At 43.8% G+C, this 15,593-nt stretch overlaps 5 protein-coding genes across 8 annotated transcripts; 1 reads left to right on the top strand and 4 right to left on the bottom strand.

Moving 5' to 3' along the window:
- Positions 1-363: 363 nt before the first annotated feature.
- LOC6619105 lies at positions 364-5,399 on the bottom strand. Its single transcript, XM_002043309.2, has 4 exons — positions 5,108-5,399; positions 3,202-3,329; positions 973-1,370; positions 364-899 (listed from the first exon to the last, which is right to left on the bottom strand). The coding sequence occupies exons 1-4, from the start codon at positions 5,169-5,171 to the stop codon at positions 776-778; spliced, it is 714 nt and encodes a 237-aa protein (XP_002043345.1). The 5' UTR covers positions 5,172-5,399; the 3' UTR covers positions 364-775.
- Positions 5,400-5,785: 386 nt separating this feature from the next.
- Positions 5,786-11,756, bottom strand: LOC6619103 (mitochondrial import inner membrane translocase subunit TIM44). 3 transcript variants are annotated; one of them, XM_032723406.1, is made up of 4 exons: positions 8,313-8,466; positions 8,120-8,200; positions 7,519-8,056; positions 5,786-7,451 (listed from the first exon to the last, which is right to left on the bottom strand). In XM_032723406.1, exons 1-4 carry the CDS (start codon positions 8,313-8,315, stop codon positions 6,787-6,789), a joined length of 1,287 nt encoding a protein of 428 aa, XP_032579297.1. In that variant the 5' UTR covers positions 8,316-8,466; the 3' UTR covers positions 5,786-6,786. The 3 variants fall into 3 exon arrangements, with proteins under 3 accessions (XP_032579297.1, XP_032579296.1, XP_002043343.2); XM_002043307.2 differs by lacking the exon at positions 8,313-8,466 and adding an exon at positions 11,303-11,756 and having other exon boundaries at positions 5,897-7,451; XM_032723405.1 differs by having other exon boundaries at positions 7,519-8,200.
- LOC6619104 (protein nanos) lies at positions 8,913-11,648 on the top strand. Of its 2 annotated transcripts, XM_032723409.1 has the most exons (4): positions 8,914-9,222; positions 9,280-9,667; positions 10,233-10,699; positions 10,759-11,648. In XM_032723409.1, exons 1-4 carry the CDS (start codon positions 9,184-9,186, stop codon positions 11,020-11,022), a joined length of 1,158 nt encoding a protein of 385 aa, XP_032579300.1. In that variant the 5' UTR covers positions 8,914-9,183; the 3' UTR covers positions 11,023-11,648. The 2 variants fall into 2 exon arrangements, with proteins under 2 accessions (XP_002043344.1, XP_032579300.1); XM_002043308.2 differs by having other exon boundaries at positions 8,913-9,667.
- A 5-nt stretch (positions 11,757-11,761) lies between the features above and the next one.
- On the bottom strand, positions 11,762-13,946 carry LOC116800176 (probable 28S rRNA (cytosine-C(5))-methyltransferase). The gene is made up of 4 exons (XM_032723408.1): positions 13,775-13,946; positions 13,454-13,703; positions 12,389-12,886; positions 11,762-12,326 (listed from the first exon to the last, which is right to left on the bottom strand). Exons 1-4 carry the CDS (start codon positions 13,895-13,897, stop codon positions 11,896-11,898), a joined length of 1,302 nt encoding a protein of 433 aa, XP_032579299.1. The 5' UTR covers positions 13,898-13,946; the 3' UTR covers positions 11,762-11,895.
- LOC6619102 lies at positions 12,916-13,460 on the bottom strand. The gene has a single exon (XM_032723410.1). The coding sequence runs from the start codon at positions 13,412-13,414 to the stop codon at positions 13,013-13,015; it is 402 nt and encodes a 133-aa protein (XP_032579301.1). The 5' UTR covers positions 13,415-13,460; the 3' UTR covers positions 12,916-13,012.
- Positions 13,947-15,593: the final 1,647 nt, after the last annotated feature.

The following is a 15,593-nucleotide window of genomic DNA, read 5'->3' as shown; positions in this document are numbered from 1 at the left end:
TGATACGAAAACAAATTATTTAAATTTTTAAGGGGTACAATTTTTTATTTTAAGGTTAAGAAAGAATAATAGATTGCATTACAAATAAAAACAAAGTATGATGACATGTTAACTCCAAAAATACCTTATTCTGTTGCATTTTATTGAGTGTGTAACTCGTTCTTTGTGTGGTTATTTTTGATTTAATGGCTAACCTGAGTGTGTTAAGTGTAAAAAAGACTTGTAAAGATTTATATCCAATAAAATTCAAAATGAATCAAACCAGAGAACATGTTTGGTTATTTTTAAATTACTTATTCATTGATAAAAGTGCCTTAAGCAGCTGTGAAAGAGGTAATGAAATGAAGACGCCAAAGTTAAATATTCATTTACATTTACATATAGTTTTTATTATCGATTACCAACTTGGGTTCTATGCGTATTGTTAGTGCAAGGACGTACAAAAGAATCTCTAGAACAATATCACAGAAACTTATTAACTAATTGGTCTTGTCAACTGCGCTGTTAGAAATCGGCGTGACCTTTAGCAACGCCATTAGAGTGTAATTGGGAAGCTGAAATGCTTTTCAGCTTGTCGTGGAAATTTATGGCATACATTAGACGATTGAGCACCGTCTCTCCTCCACCATCCTCGGCTGAGGCTGCGATGAATTGTCGTCGTCGTCTCGTCTGAATTAAGTGGTGAGTGTGCACTTTAAACCGAAACCAGGTCCAATTGAAGTGCACCGTCGGATCGAATCGAATTGAATTGAATCGGACCAGATTTCGAAACGGACTACGCCCTAGGCGTAGCTGGCGTCGTGGTCGGTGCATAGACGTGATAATCGACGTCGTCGACACCAGCCGCTTCCTCCTCCAAGTCGTGGTTGACCAGTCGTTCGCGCATTCCATACCGCTGCCTGGTGATGGTGAAAAGAGATGGTAAATGAATTAGCACTATGGAAATTAGAGCAATTAGCCAGGAGAACTCACTCCAGGTGCGAGCGCCAGTTGACCAGGCCGGCGTACAGGCCGATGGAGACCAAGGCCAGTGCCACCACCACGACGCCGAGCAGCACGTGTCCCTGGCTAACCGCATTCGGCTGCATGACCACCGGGCTCATCTCGATGTTCTCGGAGGCGAAGGTCTCGGTGTCCGTGCTGAAGACCACACCGCGTCCCTTGAAACGCTCCTCCAGATCGTCCACGTCGTCCATGCTACTGTCGTCTTGGTCGGCATCGCCAGACTCCAGGATCTCCACATCGTACTTGTAGTTCTGTGCCAAGACCAAATTGGTGGCCGAGTTTAGTTGGTCCTCGTCGCGGTGGGGATACGACCGATGCAGCTGCTCCTCCGATTCCGCCTCTGAGTCGGAATCGTAGGGAGTATCCTGCAATTTAAATTAAATTAAATTTTAGTTAGTAAAACATGCTAATATTAGTCAAGCTTCATCAACATGTCTAAGCTGAATTTAACGTATGTTCACTAATTATTTGTCATATTTTCGTGTGTATATATTAAATTTATTCGTTGCGTCAATTTATTTTTCCCTGTGTATGCAAAAGAAGGCTCGTATCATCGTTGTGGCTTTCGACTTTCGACTGTCGACTGAGTAATTGATTTTTAAACGGCACGTGATTCTATGCTAGTTCTATGCCGAATTTGGAACTCACATTTGAAAGTGGGCGATGCAAAAGTCACTGAATTGTGGGGGCGTGTTTAATATTTTTTAAAGTGCCTTGTAGCTTCTTGAGATCATCTTTACTTATGCAAACGAATAAAGTAGCTTTAAAAATCCGGCTTTCAAAGTGCTTCTCAGAAGTAGAAATTTTAGAGATTGTTAAAAGTAGTCGTAATCAAATTGTAATTGCTTTATAAACATGCTAATGTTTTGTATGGACTCATTACTTTCCCCTATTATTAAACAAGTTTTAAACCAGTACGCTTTAAAATTGAGCGTTCTATTAAGCCACATAGTTGACATGGTAACCGAGACTAACAATTAAAACTGAAATATATCCATGGAAATCGGAAGCCTCGCTGACTCACAACTGAAAATTTCGAGGCTTTGCGTAAGCCAAATATTAATCATCACTTAAAGCAGAGACTTATGTCTCAATTACCCGAGTTAAGGTGATAACAGAGTCTACTTTCCAAGCGAAACAGCTATGAAAATTGTACTCATCTCAGTTTAGTTTCACTTCCAGCTGTCTAAACTAGCCAAGTTATCAGTAAGGTCGCTCGAACTTATCTTGCATAATATGTGTGTTAGGTTACCCATACTATTTTTCCATAAAAAAAACCAAGTTGTTTTGCCAAATGCTGACTACCAGAGATCACTCTCACATACTATATCTTGTATCTTGTATCCCCAATTGCCCTTTGTATATGTAGATTGCTGACCCCGATGACCGTCGAGATCGAGATACAAACTTTTGTAATTGCCAGTAACAATACGTGACTGGTTTTACTGTCGCTGTCTCAATCTTATTTGCTTTTTAGCCGCTCTATCTCGTGTAATTGGCCGATTTGTTAACAACTAACGATTATAAGCAAGCCATACAACAAAAAAAGGTGACAAGATCGAGTTGGGAGATCTCAAAAATCGTAATCTGATTGGGGATTACCCTTGTGGCGGTCCAAAGGGGTTTTCTAAACTTCATTCATTGAAACGTCACGACAGTCGGAGGGATTACCTAGAATCCGATTCCATGGTGACTCACCCAAGTGTGGGCAATATGGTTGGGGTATTATCTCCCGCAATTATAATGCCTCCACTCCGATGGAGTTTCGTGACCAAGGCGTTGAGGGGGCACACCCCCCTCTAGACCAAGTTTTTTGCTTATAATTTTATGCAAAGTTACTGTGCGTGAGCTTTTTATTTTTGTCTTTATAAGCGTTTCTTGGCAGCCCCTTAAAAGGCGAACGCTGCGCGTGTCTTCTGCTGGCTTTTGCATTTAAATCAAAGTGAAAAGTAAATAAACATTTTTAAAAAGCGTAAATTTCCGGTTCTGGGTAAAAATAAACCCGAAATGCAGTAATGCATTTGGCCTGGCTCGTATTTCAGCTTCTGGGGTCGTTCGTTACTTAGTGCGTCAGTGCGTCCAGTGTGATTCCAGTTGGAGTGGTTTTGGTCTGGCTTTGTCGAGTTGTCCCGTTGCCCGGCTCTCTTTTGGCCTGGCCCAGTTACCCATGCCCAGCGTTTTGTTTGGCCAACTCACCTCCACGACAGCTGTCTTATTTTTGGCCGCCACCGGCACTCCTCGTGCTGCTCCAGCTCCTGCCGCCAGATCACTCAGCTCCTCCTTCGTCTGCGGTTTGCTTAAATCCTGCGAGGGCTTGGCTTGGGCTAAAAGAGAAAGCAATTAAGCCGAAATGAGATAATGCATTCGGTTGAATTAGCCGGTATTTGGTTACAGCTTATCGTGCTACCTGAATGAGAAAACACAGATCTTCTCGGTTTCAGGGGAAGCGCAAATATTTACCCTTTACCCCGAGATTCCGCAACTAGCACCTTTCAGCCAAATTGCAGATATGTTTCCTTATCAGCCAACTGTGATTTTATTCAGAACTAGCCAGACCCAGACAATACGACTTGGTTTTTATCAGTTGACAATGAATTTGGGGTTACGCTTGCTGGCAAACAAAGTTAAAGCGTGTTGCGGCTCAAAAAAACAGCATTAATTAGCACAGACGAGGTCAGTGAAATAGCAATGCTGGCTTCAATAAAATAGGGAAAACAAATACAACTTAAAAATATTGTATAATGAATTTAATAGCAATATATCCTATATCTTGTTTTCAGAAACTTAATAACCACCTATATTCATTCCATTCATACTTTACTCACTGCCACTGTACACCTTAAGATTTGTTTGAATACGTATGGTTATTTTGCAAACCTGTCCGTATATATATATATATACTATATAGCAGAACTCAGACAATAAACACATTTCTAATGCCACAAACGATTCGCCAATGCCGATCGCTTTGGGATTCGCATAAACCGCTCACGAATCGCGTCAAAATCGCGCGTTAGCTGGTGAGCTTCCAAAAATTCCACAAGCAAAAGCCAATTAAATTGGTAAAAAGCACATGATACATGATACAGCCATGATGTCTTGCAATTTATTGCATTCGACATTCGTAAGTCACCCAGTTTTGAATTCAGTACGTGACGATAGGCCAAAGCCTCGAACCGAAGAAAACTTGATCCACTTTTGACAAGTGTCAAAGAGTCGGGAATTTCTTATCAGTAAGTTGCGGGTGCTAACATCTTTAGGACAAATAATATAAGTTAAGACCCAGCTCATAAAGTTCTGACATCTTATAATCTGCAGGAAAGCACGGTAGTCATTTGTTATAAAGTAATTTCGTTGGTTATATGCAGTAAAAGTATGGAAATTTTAGGGTTTATGTAAAAAACCTATGGCCAGATGATATTTAAATGAAATTAATTGGTTTTCTAACTTAAAAATGAAAAAAAAAACATAAAAATCCAATGCTAGAATGTAAGCTATCATTTGAACAAATTGTACTATTAGAACTTAATAATTTAAATAAAATATCTAAAACCCAATTATCCATCTTTTGGCAGGATCTATACCACATTGCCTATTATTTTGACCACAACTGTTAACTTACAATGCCTGCGTATCGATCATTTACCAATATAGCGCAAAAAGCCTGGCGAAATCTTATCTGCACTGCGAGCCAGCTGGATGGATGGAGTCCCCCGTGGAATTAAAGTCTTGCAATTTAATTTCGCGACCTGGCGGGACCTTGATGGACGACGATTCATTGCGACGGGACGACGGGCGGTCGACCCATTCAATAAAACCACATATTTATGCGCTGTAAACCGGGCGGGCATCGCCACAAAGGCGGCCCGAACCGGACCTGGTCTTCGATCTTGGCCTGGCACTTAAGGCAAAGGGTGAACCGTAAACTGTTAGCTGTCTAGCCAAGTGGCCGCTCCATCTCGATCCCATCCAGCTGCGCTGCAAACTAGTTTCGCTGCAGAAGTGGAGAAACATCGAGTGTGCGTGTCTCTGCTTGGGTCTATCTATCTTGCTGCGCCCGTTGTCACTGTGGATATATCTTTTTATCTGTCGTGGTACTTACACTCCGCCAGCAGCAGAACCAACAGAAATGCGCTGCCGAAGACCAAACTTTTTCGCAGTGCCATATTGCGAATTTATGTACGAATAGATATGCGGGCACCGTCACTTCCTTTATCAATTAGCTCCTTATCACTCACGCACAGGTTACGCGCTACTCGATCGCTGGACTCTTTTGGATGATTAAGCGCTCGTTCGGCTTATTCTGCGGGCCAACTTGAAAATGTTTATTTTATTTCTCCGCTGCCCAGTTTTACGTGCGTTCGCGACGAGCTTTCCGTGCGGAATGACAAACTCAAGCTGAGAGCCAGCCGCGTTAACCCCAACTCTGTTAACTCTCTGTTAAGCGATCGAGGTAGTAACATTGGCTGACTGTTGGGGGTAGTCGAAACCAATAAATTACTTAGCTTACTTAACTTTGCTCGCATTTTACCACCTTGCTCGTTAACATTTTATTTATTATTATTATTATTCAGTAAATTTTATTCCTGATATGCGCTCTTTTATATATTAAGGGACATTATGATTTAGAAAATAATATATTTATAGGCTGTTTAATACTAATTATTCATCAAATAATTTCTCTTATTTATAATCACTATTTTTGCCTACAAACATCAAAATATTTTTTAAATTTTTGAGATATATGAATCACATGCATGGAAAACAATGACTGTTTAGGTATTTTCAAACATTTTTATTTGAGCAACAAACTATTTTCTCCCTCAAAACAGCAAGTGTATGGTACTCGTGCTACCTATTAATCAAGGTGAAATTAAAATAAAGCATTCCATGTTTTAAAAATGGATTATGTAAAAGTATTGGATTTTTTATTTTGCCCACTTAGTAGCAAGTAGCGCTTACGGCTGCCCAATCCATTGGGCAACCATAAACTTGGATGTCTGTGATTAGGGTAAGGTAAGATAACACTTATTTCTCAAGAATTCGCTGCTTAAGTGGTACATGTAAAAATATTGAAGTATTTTTATTTTTCTAGACATTCTGAGTGGCGCTCGATGTGTACGTACATACAACTCTTTGGATTCTGTGTGTACAGTCAATTTACGGTGCCCAAGCTGCCCCGAGCGAATTCCATATTTACAAGAGAAGGGGTGTGGTAGGGGGGGTGGGGGGTTGTCAGGAGGGGTTGGGGCCTTAAAATACCTAAACTCAACTACACTCAACAATTTGCTTATGGTCACTACTTATACGCCTTATACACCGGCGGTTGCACTTTAAGCTTCAACATTATAGATTTGGCCAGGACACCAGCGGAGGAACCACGATCCCGACGGCCAATCCCCGCACCGAACACTGCTTCCGTGCTAGCCGGAAGTGGGCCGGAGGTGGGCGTGGCCGCAAGGAACGGACAACCGGGGCGTCATTTTGGAGGATGAGCCGCGCCGGAGCCGGCAGTCTGCTGTGCCCGGAATTCGTGGGGGAATCGTTCACGGGACCGACCAGCAGCCCCTGCCGGGCGGACGCAGTTGACTAGTGGCGGACAAAACTTTCAAAGCAATCGAAAGCGAAACCTTTGTACACACTTGATAGATTCCTGCGGGTCGAGTTCGTGGTCAGTTCGTCGTCAATGCTCAGTGTCCAGTAATCTTTTCGTTTGTTTTTTGGATGAGAAAATGAGGGAAACTTAAACGGCTCGGTAAAAAAGAAAGTCGTGGCAGCGCGCTAAACAAATTGCTCTGAGCTGTTGGCGGACAGCTCCATCAGCCGCCAGGCAGCCTTTGGGTTGAGTTCGTTGCGGTCGCGGCACAGCACCCAGACGTAGTGCACCCGCATCACCTTCTCCGGATCGCCCTCGACGACCTGACTCTTCTGGTCCCGCACGCACATGATCTGCTGGGCTTGGAACGTGATGATCAGTACCGGGCCCTGCTCCATGACCTTGCCCATTGCCAATTCAATGTTCTCGATGTCGAGGATCTTGGAGTCCAGGTACAGGCCGGCCTTCTTAGCCTCCTTAATGGGATTTGCGATAATATTGAAAGTGCTCTCAAAGCACCAGTCCTTCAGAATCTCCAGGTCCCCACGGACAATCGATTCCAGAATATTTGGAATGATGTCCGTTTCGCAATCGCGGAGGAAATCCTTCTGATCAAAGCTCGGATCGATTTTCACCAGCTCCGTCATCGTTTCCGAAAGCTCCGTCTTCGAAAAGAGTCCGCCCATGACGTCGGACATTTTGTCGGTCAGCAGGCGGGAGGCACGGATCACAGGGTTCTCAGACTCGTCGTATTTAACCTTCCAGTCAAGCACCTTGTTCACGTAGGTATTGTTGTTCTTGAAGTTCTCCCACGACTCGTAGAACTTGGAGTCCTTGTGCAGCTCCATACCTGCAAAGTAAGATTACATTATGGCCATGACCTTTGATCTTATTGAAGGGAAAAAATGGAGACTCACCAGTGGCTTCCGTGTTGGGCTCCACAACGCGATCGCTATCGCTCATGTCGAGCTGGACGCGCTTGCGCAACTGGGCAGGAGCACGATAGACACGATTCTCTATGCTTGCGCTGTCCATCTCCTTTTTGATGGTCGTCGTCGTGTTAGAGATGGCCTGGAAAGCGCTGGTCTGGCCCAGCTTGCCACTGGTGTCCGAGATCGTGTCGCTGACCCCCCTAGCCTTCTTCGAGAGCTCCTCGGTAACCTTTTTGGCCAGATCGGATTTGCTGGCCTCCTCTAGAACATCGCCTACGCGCTCCTTAATGGCGCCCAGCTGCTCCTTCAGCATGCTAGACGACTTTTGCGCCTCCGATTCGACAATGTTAAACTTTTGCCGCGCTGACTTCAGGGCGTCCGATTCTTCCAGCTTCTGGGCTTCCTCACGGAACTTTCGGATATTGTCCTTGATCTCCTTGTTCTTATCCATCTCCGCCTTCATGTTGTCGAAGAACTGCGAGAAGAAGCCGGCCCTGCGACCTGGCGCACTATAAAAGCGAGGCTGCGGAGTAAAGTCATGACTTAGACCGGTTGCGCCATGGGGTTGTATGAGCCAAACTCTAACCTGCTGCTGCTGCAGGTTCTGCGAGGCCTGCTGGCACGTGAAGAGACAGGCGCGATCCCGCGCAAGGGCAGCTATTCTGTACTGCAAGGAGAAAAAATCATTGAATGTTTCCACCTTTTTAACCTCGAAATATGCACATGTAAGGACGGATGTGCGCGAACGCCAGTGATGACCGGGATCAGAGGTAACCTACCATGGTGGGGATTAGGTGACCGTTCGCAGGTAGTTTGATAGGAGCGAAAGTTCGGGAGTCTGGCGTCAGAGGCTCTAAACTTTATGTAATTCCTGCCGCGAAACACGCACGTATCAAGCAGTCAGCTGTTCTCTTCGTTCAGCGCGCGCCGGTGTTGCAAAACGAGCGCTCGTCGCCGGCGGTGGCTCGTGCGATAGTTCGTTTTGTCGGTAATCCGATGTTCCCGCGCCGATATCATGTGATGTTGTCACAGTGCGCGAAATTCGAATGGTGGTGTGCAGTGATTGTGTTGTGACGGCGAGCGACGCGTGTGGGTGCTTAGTTTTGGGAGATGTTTTCGTATTTTTTGTTGATAACTCAGGCTTTGTTGCTGTGTTGTAGTACACGTTTCCATTTCGCGGTGTCCAGCTTTTAAATAGTGGCACATATTCTTAGCAACTAAACATAATTTAGCACACTACTAAATTTCTAATAAATTGTTTTCTAAAATTAAGTTTAACTTTCACTTTTACTTATCTTAAAAATATCGATATACTTATTATGAAAAATCTATGTGAAAATCTACATTATGCCACCTCTAGGCAAGAACCGTTAGTTGGCGCGTAGCTTTACCACAAAATTCCAGGAATTGTGCCGAGGTTGTGCTGTACGGTGCGCAGTTGTTTCAAGTTGTCTAAGGAACATACGGTTTTTTTTTTTTGCCTCCGCGCCACGATTTTAACCCAGAAGCGAGTTTAGTTAAATGTACATTATTATTAGATAAAGAAGTATCGCGAATACTTCAGTTAAATAAACTGTGCTTGGTTTTTGGGTGAGGATTTGTGGAAAGTAGAGTGCGCGATAACGGTAACTTTCGACCCGGATTTTCGCCATGTTCCGCAGCAACTTGGAAGGCAGTGGCGCAGCAGCAGTAGGTGTTGCAAATCCTACCTCGTTGACTCTGACTGGAAAGATTTTCCAATTGCAGGACAACTTTTCTGCTTTTCACGCCAGAGGAGGACTCAACATGCTGGGCCTGCAGGACTTGTACTTGGACACCAGTGGGGTCAACTCGTCGGTCGCTTTGAGTCCGCCCAGCACCCCCATTACGCCGGTGACCCCTGACCCGTCGACGTCTGCGCAGTCGACGCACTTTTCTTTTCTGGCCGACAACAACGCAGCCACCGCCAATTCGCTCCTTCTGCAGCGACAGTACCACTACCACTTGCTGCTCCAGCAGCAGCAACAACTGGCCATGGCGCAGCACCAATTGGCGCTGGCTGCATCAGCGGCAGCGGCTAGTGCGAGTCACCAGCAAACGGACGAGATTGCGCGATCCTTGAAAATCTTTGCGCAAGTGACGACGAGCGCAGCAGGTAAGAAGAAATGGCGAATAGCGATATGGCGTCGTTTAAAACGGAATAGCCAAAAACAATGCGCGAGAGCGAGATGACTATCTGAACAAGTACAGTTATGCCAAAGTCAATGGCCATGGGCTTAGTTAAAAGGGGAACGAAAGCACAGAGCAAAACAGAAGTGTTTACTTTAAAATGTTGTAAATTAATAATTGCTGCAGATATCAGATTTTCGCAATTTATTGTAGTATATTTTTTATGACATGTTTCTTACTATGTTGTATGTGCTTTGAAATATCTATTTGCGTAACAATTGTATCCCTTTCAAGAGGTTTTTCGAGCGCCTCTGACTTTTTGGCCATTGACCTTAGCATTTTCGCTATTCCCTTTTTTTTTTTTACTTCGGAAAGCCATTTTGCGTCTTATATTTTCCAGAAGTTCTCAGCTTTTTCTGGTTTGTTCCTGTTTTTTCTTTTTCTGGAAAAACTAATCCGTATTTGCTATTACACTTCTGAAATGCAATTGAAACGCGAATACTAAACAAAAATCGATCTGGAAAAGATAATGAAAAGCTTGCTATTCGCAGAAAATGCGGCTGGCTCGATGCAGGATGTGATGCAGGACTTCGCGACCAACGGCTATGCCAGCGATGATCTCGGTCGCATGTCCTACGGGAGTGCTCAGCCACAGGCGCAGACGCAACCGCAGCAGCAGCATCAGCAACAGCAGGGGCTGCACCTGCCACTGGGCCGCAATCCTGCCCAGCTGCAGGTCAATGGCGGCAACTTAATGCCCATACCACTCGCCACCCACTGGCTGAACAACTACCGCGAGCATCTGAACAACGTGTGGCGAAACATGTCGTATGTGCCAGCCGCTACCAATACAATGGGTTTGCAGGCCCAAGCATCGGCCACTGTGTCCACCAATCTCGGCGTGGGAATGGGTCTGGGATTTCCCGTGCAGGCTGAACAGCTGCGCGGAGCTTCTAATCCCAGTAACAATAATAACAACAACAAGGTGTACAAGCGATACAACAGCAAGGCTAAAGAGGTGAGTGGATCTGAGAATTAAAACTTGCAAAATATATTTGTTATCTTATTCCCCAACAGATCAGCCGCCACTGCGTCTTTTGTGAGAATAACAACGAACCAGAGGCGGTAATCAATAGTCACTCAGTGCGAGATAACTTTAACCGAGTGCTGTGCCCCAAACTACGCACCTACGTGTGCCCCATCTGCGGGGCATCTGGGGACTCGGCGCACACGATTAAGTACTGCCCCAAGAAGCCGATCATCACCATGGAGGATGCGATCAAGGCGGAATCGTTTCGCCTAGCCAAGAGCAGCTACTACAAGCAACAGATGAAGGTTTAGAGAGGGCGAATCCAGCTGGAGCAGAGGCTCTGGCAGCTTTTGCAGCGTTTATATAACAAGAAATATATATACGCATTCCGATCAAAGCTGGGTTAACCAGATAGACAGTACGTTTAAATAGCGCCTGGCGCGTTCGATTTTATAGAGTTTTAGAGCGTTATCTCGTGCCTATAGTTCTAATAGTATAGACAACGAACGATCACTCATATCCAAGTCAATAATTCAAGAATTTATGTCTGTTTCTGTGAAAGGGAAACTAATTATGTTATAGAAGACTTACAATATCGTAATACTTGTTTAATCGTCGTGGCCGATAGGGATATCTTACAATCCGAAAGTTGAATGGAATTGATCTGCAACTGGTCGCCCTCATTTCGTAAAATGATCGTTTGCGGCCGAAAAATTTCGATATATCTACAATTGATATACAATCTTTACTAAATTTTGAAAAAGAACACTTTGAATTTCGAATTGTCAATCGTATCATTAGAATTTAATCTAAATTTAAATCTTGCTAAAGGAAATAGCAAGGAACACTTTCGTCGTCGGCTACACATTCATTGTAACATTTTAAATTTTGACATTCCGCACTTTTCGATAAATATAAGCGAAAAGTATTTTTATTACATGTATCGCAAGTATTCATTCCAACACACATATCTATATATATATATGTTATATATTTATTCAATTTTGTTTACCATTGATCAATTTTTCACACATGAAACAACCGCCAACATATTATATAATTTTTTATTTTTTTTTAAAAGGTGTACACATATTCTGAAGATGAAAAATTCAATGGCTCAAGTGCCAAATAAAGATAATGGTTACAATTTAAGAAAACAATTGTCCTTCTTGCGTTTGAAACAACTAATCCACTTCGCCTTCGCGGCGTTTCTCGAAAAGGGCCAGAAAGATGCCATCGGTAAGATCACTTTCCGGCAAGCAATACAGGACGTTCTTGCCAATATTGGGGTAGTCCGTGTCGCCCACATTGTGCCACTTGTTGCGCAATGCCTTCTTGCAGCTGAGCAGCTTGTAGGATGGATTTAGCTGAAGACAGCGCTGCACCACTTGCTCGTTTTCCTCCTTCCACAGCGAGCACGTGCAGTAGGCGATGCGTTTGACGTTCGGAAAGGAGCTCATCGCGTGCGACAGGATCTTTATTTGCAATCCCTGCAGCTTTTGCAGCCGCCTGTCGTCCTTCGGCTCGTCGCACACGGTCATGCGGTTTTGCATTCCGCTGCCAGAGCAACTGGGGTCCACCAGGATGTACTCTACGTCCGCAAAGCGTTCGGGTGCTGCAATTCAATCGTATTACTTTTTGAATATTCATTGTGAAATATATAAATATAAAACTCACTTAGGTCCAAGGCGTCTGAAAAAATGGGTTTTACAATAGCGCAACCAGCCTCCTCGGTAATGTCGCACAGCGTATTATAGCGTTTGTAGTCCTGCTCCACGGCGTAGATGCATCCCTTGTTTTGCATCACGTTGCATATGTGCACTGTCTTCATACCGGGAGCTGCGCACATATCCAGCACAGTGGCCCCAGTCGGCGGAGCAAGTAGTTCGGCGGCCAAACAGGTGGCCTTGTTCTGCAGTATAAACCTCTTCCCGTGCACCAACGGATGCCTGACCCAATAGTTGGACCACTTGGGAGGGAAAATGAGCACACCCTCCACGTGCAGATCGGTCATGAACTCGTCCTCCTCCAGCGATTTGATGGCAGTCAGAAAGTCCGCATAGCTGGCATCCGCAGGCAGCTCCTTGCGTCGCCAGTCCTCGCTATACAGGTACTCCAAGGCCTCCGCCAAACTGTATAGATTTGTGTTGATGCGCACATAACGAGGATTGGGTTCTGTGTGGGCAAACAAAAAGACGAGTTCAGAATTTTGCCAAAGTAAGATTTATTAAGAGTTGTTAAGAGTCGTTACTGGTCCTTTTAACGATCGAAATGATCTGGACTTGGCTGGCAGCACTTGAGTTACTGGTCCTTCTTTGGCTCCGCAGCTTCCGGCTCTTCCTCCTCATCCTGCTGCACGGGTTCCAGGGGTGGTGGAGGCTTCTCGCGGAAAGCCTTTAATACATACATGGCCACCACTAGGTTAACAACCACAACTGCCGTGAGAACTGACCAACAGTTGACCGTGAAGAGGTCCAGATGGGGGAAGGACTCCTGCAGCCAGCTGCGGACGCCATAGAAGCCCAAGAAGGGCAGCGTGAACATGAGCACACTGTAGGCCAGCAGCCAGAGGAAGACCTCCGCACTGGTGTCCTCCGGCTGCGTATGATGCTCCACGGGAGAATCAATGACAGCCGCGGAATCATCAGTGGCAGCTGATGACACCACATCGACCTGCTGTTGTTTCTTGTTCTTCTTGCCCATCTCAGCCGGCTAATACTGGTAATCGTTCGGATAACCTGCCTTTCCGCTTGACCCCGAAATCTCCGATGGAATTCAGCAAGCGCTCCTTGTAACTTCGCACCGTTTGCACGGGTTTGCTTTCGCCGTTTAGCTCCTTCCTGGCAAATAGCAGTTCGGTGACTAGAATCTTGGCCAAACTGGGATCAAAGCTGGGATTGTCCCTGAGCAGTCCTGTCTCCTCGATGGCCTTTTCCACCGCCACACGATTTTCGCTAAATTTTTTCAGCACCGTATGCAAAGAGCGTGTACGCTGCAAGTGCGAGAGAGAAAAGTTATACGCATATTGGCTTGATGTGCGAACGAGAGGTCCTATCCACTTACTGCATGCTTCTCCGCGAATATCAGGGTCTTGATGCACTTCTGCTGCTCCAATGCCGCCTTCAATATCTTGGCAGTCGCCCTGTATTGGGTGGGAACTTTTATGGAATGCGGTTTTTTACTCATTGTCGTCACGTGCACGTGTGTGTGTTGTTTGCGCTAGAGTAGGGGCAACCCCAATCACGACGTTATCGATATGTGCTTATCGAATGTCAGGGCTGGAGATAAGTCTGTGGCGTTTGAAACGAAGGATGTTATGATTCATCTTTTGAAAATACCTAAAATTAATGAAAACGTTTTCTCAGTTTTGCCAACGATAACTAAAAAACATATATGTTCTATCACTAATATTTTAAAACTTTCCTGAGTATTGAATTTACAAATTAATGGTCAGTGTGGCCGTATGTTGCGGGCAAAATTACAAGTATTTATAGCATTGCCAACACAAGAAATTATTCGTGGTTACAAATTTTGGCGCGATAAAGCTGCAGTTCAAAATGTGGATGTGTGTGCGTTCTTAAATGTTTAGCAAAATTTTAAATATGCTTTTGTATATCGTGCATAAATCGCTAAATTGGTCGGTAATTGGTCAACCAAGATTTTTCTAATTGGTTTAGTGCTTTTTTTGTGCACTTCTGTGCTGCGTCTTCTGCTCTCCAGACTTATGGACACTTTCTTGTCCTTGGCTGCCCAGGTTGGTGTACACTATCCTGATGGCTTAAAAACGGTTTCAGTTCGACTGTTATTTATGTTAATGAATCGGTAGATACTTGCAATTGCTGTTTAGTTATTAAAACTGTATCTACATATCTACAACACTGTCACTTTGCAGATCTTAATCGCTGGCGGAAATGAAGAATGCATCCGGGAATATTCATTGCAGTCCTCTATCTTAAACAATCTTAACCCACTTCAATAAACTACTAAAATCATTGCGACTGCTTCTTAAGCTCTACATATATACATAAATTAATATTTAATTATTAAATTTAATTTATTTTATATTTGACGCAGCACTTTAATGTAGAAAATGTGAATTAAAAAAAGTTTTGTTTTTGTAAAAAAAACTTGCAGACGAGTTATAAAAAAAATTTGTATTTTCGGAACTTTAAAATTCTTAAACTTAGAACGACTAAATTGAATCTTCAAGATATATTTTTATCATAATATTATTATCTATAATATTATATACGGTATTACGGATATTTATTATCTGAATTTCGTTTTTTAACAGTATTAATGAACTACTCTACAATCGCATAGGTATGAGTTCAGCGCGCAAGATAATATCGTTACAATAAAATTGATATTATATAATAAATAATAATAATATATGTATTAGTTATAAAATGGCAACAAAGTGCAAATGCTGATAGGCGAAGATTCAGTGGCATAGAGGATTAGCATGGCATTTTGAATATAGCAGTTCCGGGTGATGTGCATCATGGTCAGCACGGATGACCTTATGGCTCACCAGGCTCTTCAACATATAGTATAAATAGTAAGTACCACTATCCTAGATTCCTAGATTCGCTTAAAGCTTAAATTGTATTTTAAAATTCCCAAAAATAGAAAACACCGCCAAAAGTCAGGGCAATGGCACTGCGTAAGGATGCAGGGTTTTTATATGTCTTTTTGTTTTTCTCTCGCCAGAATTTGGCCCAATTAAATTCGGTATTCGAAAAAAAGAGCACGCCTCCTCCCCGAATCCGAAAAAAACTCGGTGGCGCCGGGAACAAAAAAGAGCGCGAGAGAGAGAGAGCGCACACATAAAAAACATAAACAAGCCTTTACGATAGTGTGTGTGGTGTGTGCGGAGAGA

Source organism: Drosophila sechellia, chromosome 3R (assembly GCF_004382195.2).
Source record: "Drosophila sechellia strain sech25 chromosome 3R, ASM438219v1, whole genome shotgun sequence".
Classification (NCBI taxonomy): Eukaryota; Metazoa; Arthropoda; class Insecta; order Diptera; family Drosophilidae; genus Drosophila; species Drosophila sechellia.
This window is presented reverse-complemented; position numbering and strand designations above follow the sequence as displayed.

What these genes read in the sequence shown, in the direction of transcription:
- LOC6619105 (XM_002043309.2), bottom strand. Translation starts at nt 5,171, where the DNA reads ATGGCACTGCGAAAAAGTTTGGTCTTCGGCAGCGCATTTCTGTTGGTT. An exon ending in GGTTCTGCTGCTGGCGGAGT is followed by an intron (nt 3,330 to 5,107) that starts GTAAGTACCACG and finishes TTTCTCTTTTAG; the next exon opens with CCCAAGCCAAGCCCTCGCAG. An exon ending in AACTGGCGCTCGCACCTGGA is followed by an intron (nt 900 to 972) that starts GTGAGTTCTCCT and finishes CACCATCACCAG; the next exon opens with GCAGCGGTATGGAATGCGCG.
- LOC6619104 (XM_002043308.2), top strand. Translation starts at nt 9,184, where the DNA reads ATGTTCCGCAGCAACTTGGAAGGCAGTGGCGCAGCAGCAGTAGGTGTT. An exon ending in AGTGACGACGAGCGCAGCAG is followed by an intron (nt 9,668 to 10,232) that starts GTAAGAAGAAAT and finishes TGCTATTCGCAG; the next exon opens with AAAATGCGGCTGGCTCGATG. An exon ending in ACAACAGCAAGGCTAAAGAG is followed by an intron (nt 10,700 to 10,758) that starts GTGAGTGGATCT and finishes ATTCCCCAACAG; the next exon opens with ATCAGCCGCCACTGCGTCTT.
- LOC6619103 (XM_002043307.2), bottom strand. Translation starts at nt 11,509, where the DNA reads ATGATACGATTGACAATTCGAAATTCAAAGTGTTCTTTTTCAAAATTT. An exon ending in AGAACCTGCAGCAGCAGCAG is followed by an intron (nt 8,057 to 8,119) that starts GTTAGAGTTTGG and finishes TTTACTCCGCAG; the next exon opens with CCTCGCTTTTATAGTGCGCC. An exon ending in GCCCAACACGGAAGCCACTG is followed by an intron (nt 7,452 to 7,518) that starts GTGAGTCTCCAT and finishes CTTACTTTGCAG; the next exon opens with GTATGGAGCTGCACAAGGAC.
- LOC6619102 (XM_032723410.1), bottom strand. Translation starts at nt 13,414, where the DNA reads ATGGGCAAGAAGAACAAGAAACAACAGCAGGTCGATGTGGTGTCATCA.
- LOC116800176 (XM_032723408.1), bottom strand. Translation starts at nt 13,897, where the DNA reads ATGAGTAAAAAACCGCATTCCATAAAAGTTCCCACCCAATACAGGGCG. An exon ending in TATTCGCGGAGAAGCATGCA is followed by an intron (nt 13,704 to 13,774) that starts GTAAGTGGATAG and finishes TCGCACTTGCAG; the next exon opens with CGTACACGCTCTTTGCATAC. An exon ending in TTCAGACGCCTTGGACCTAA is followed by an intron (nt 12,327 to 12,388) that starts GTGAGTTTTATA and finishes ATTGAATTGCAG; the next exon opens with CACCCGAACGCTTTGCGGAC.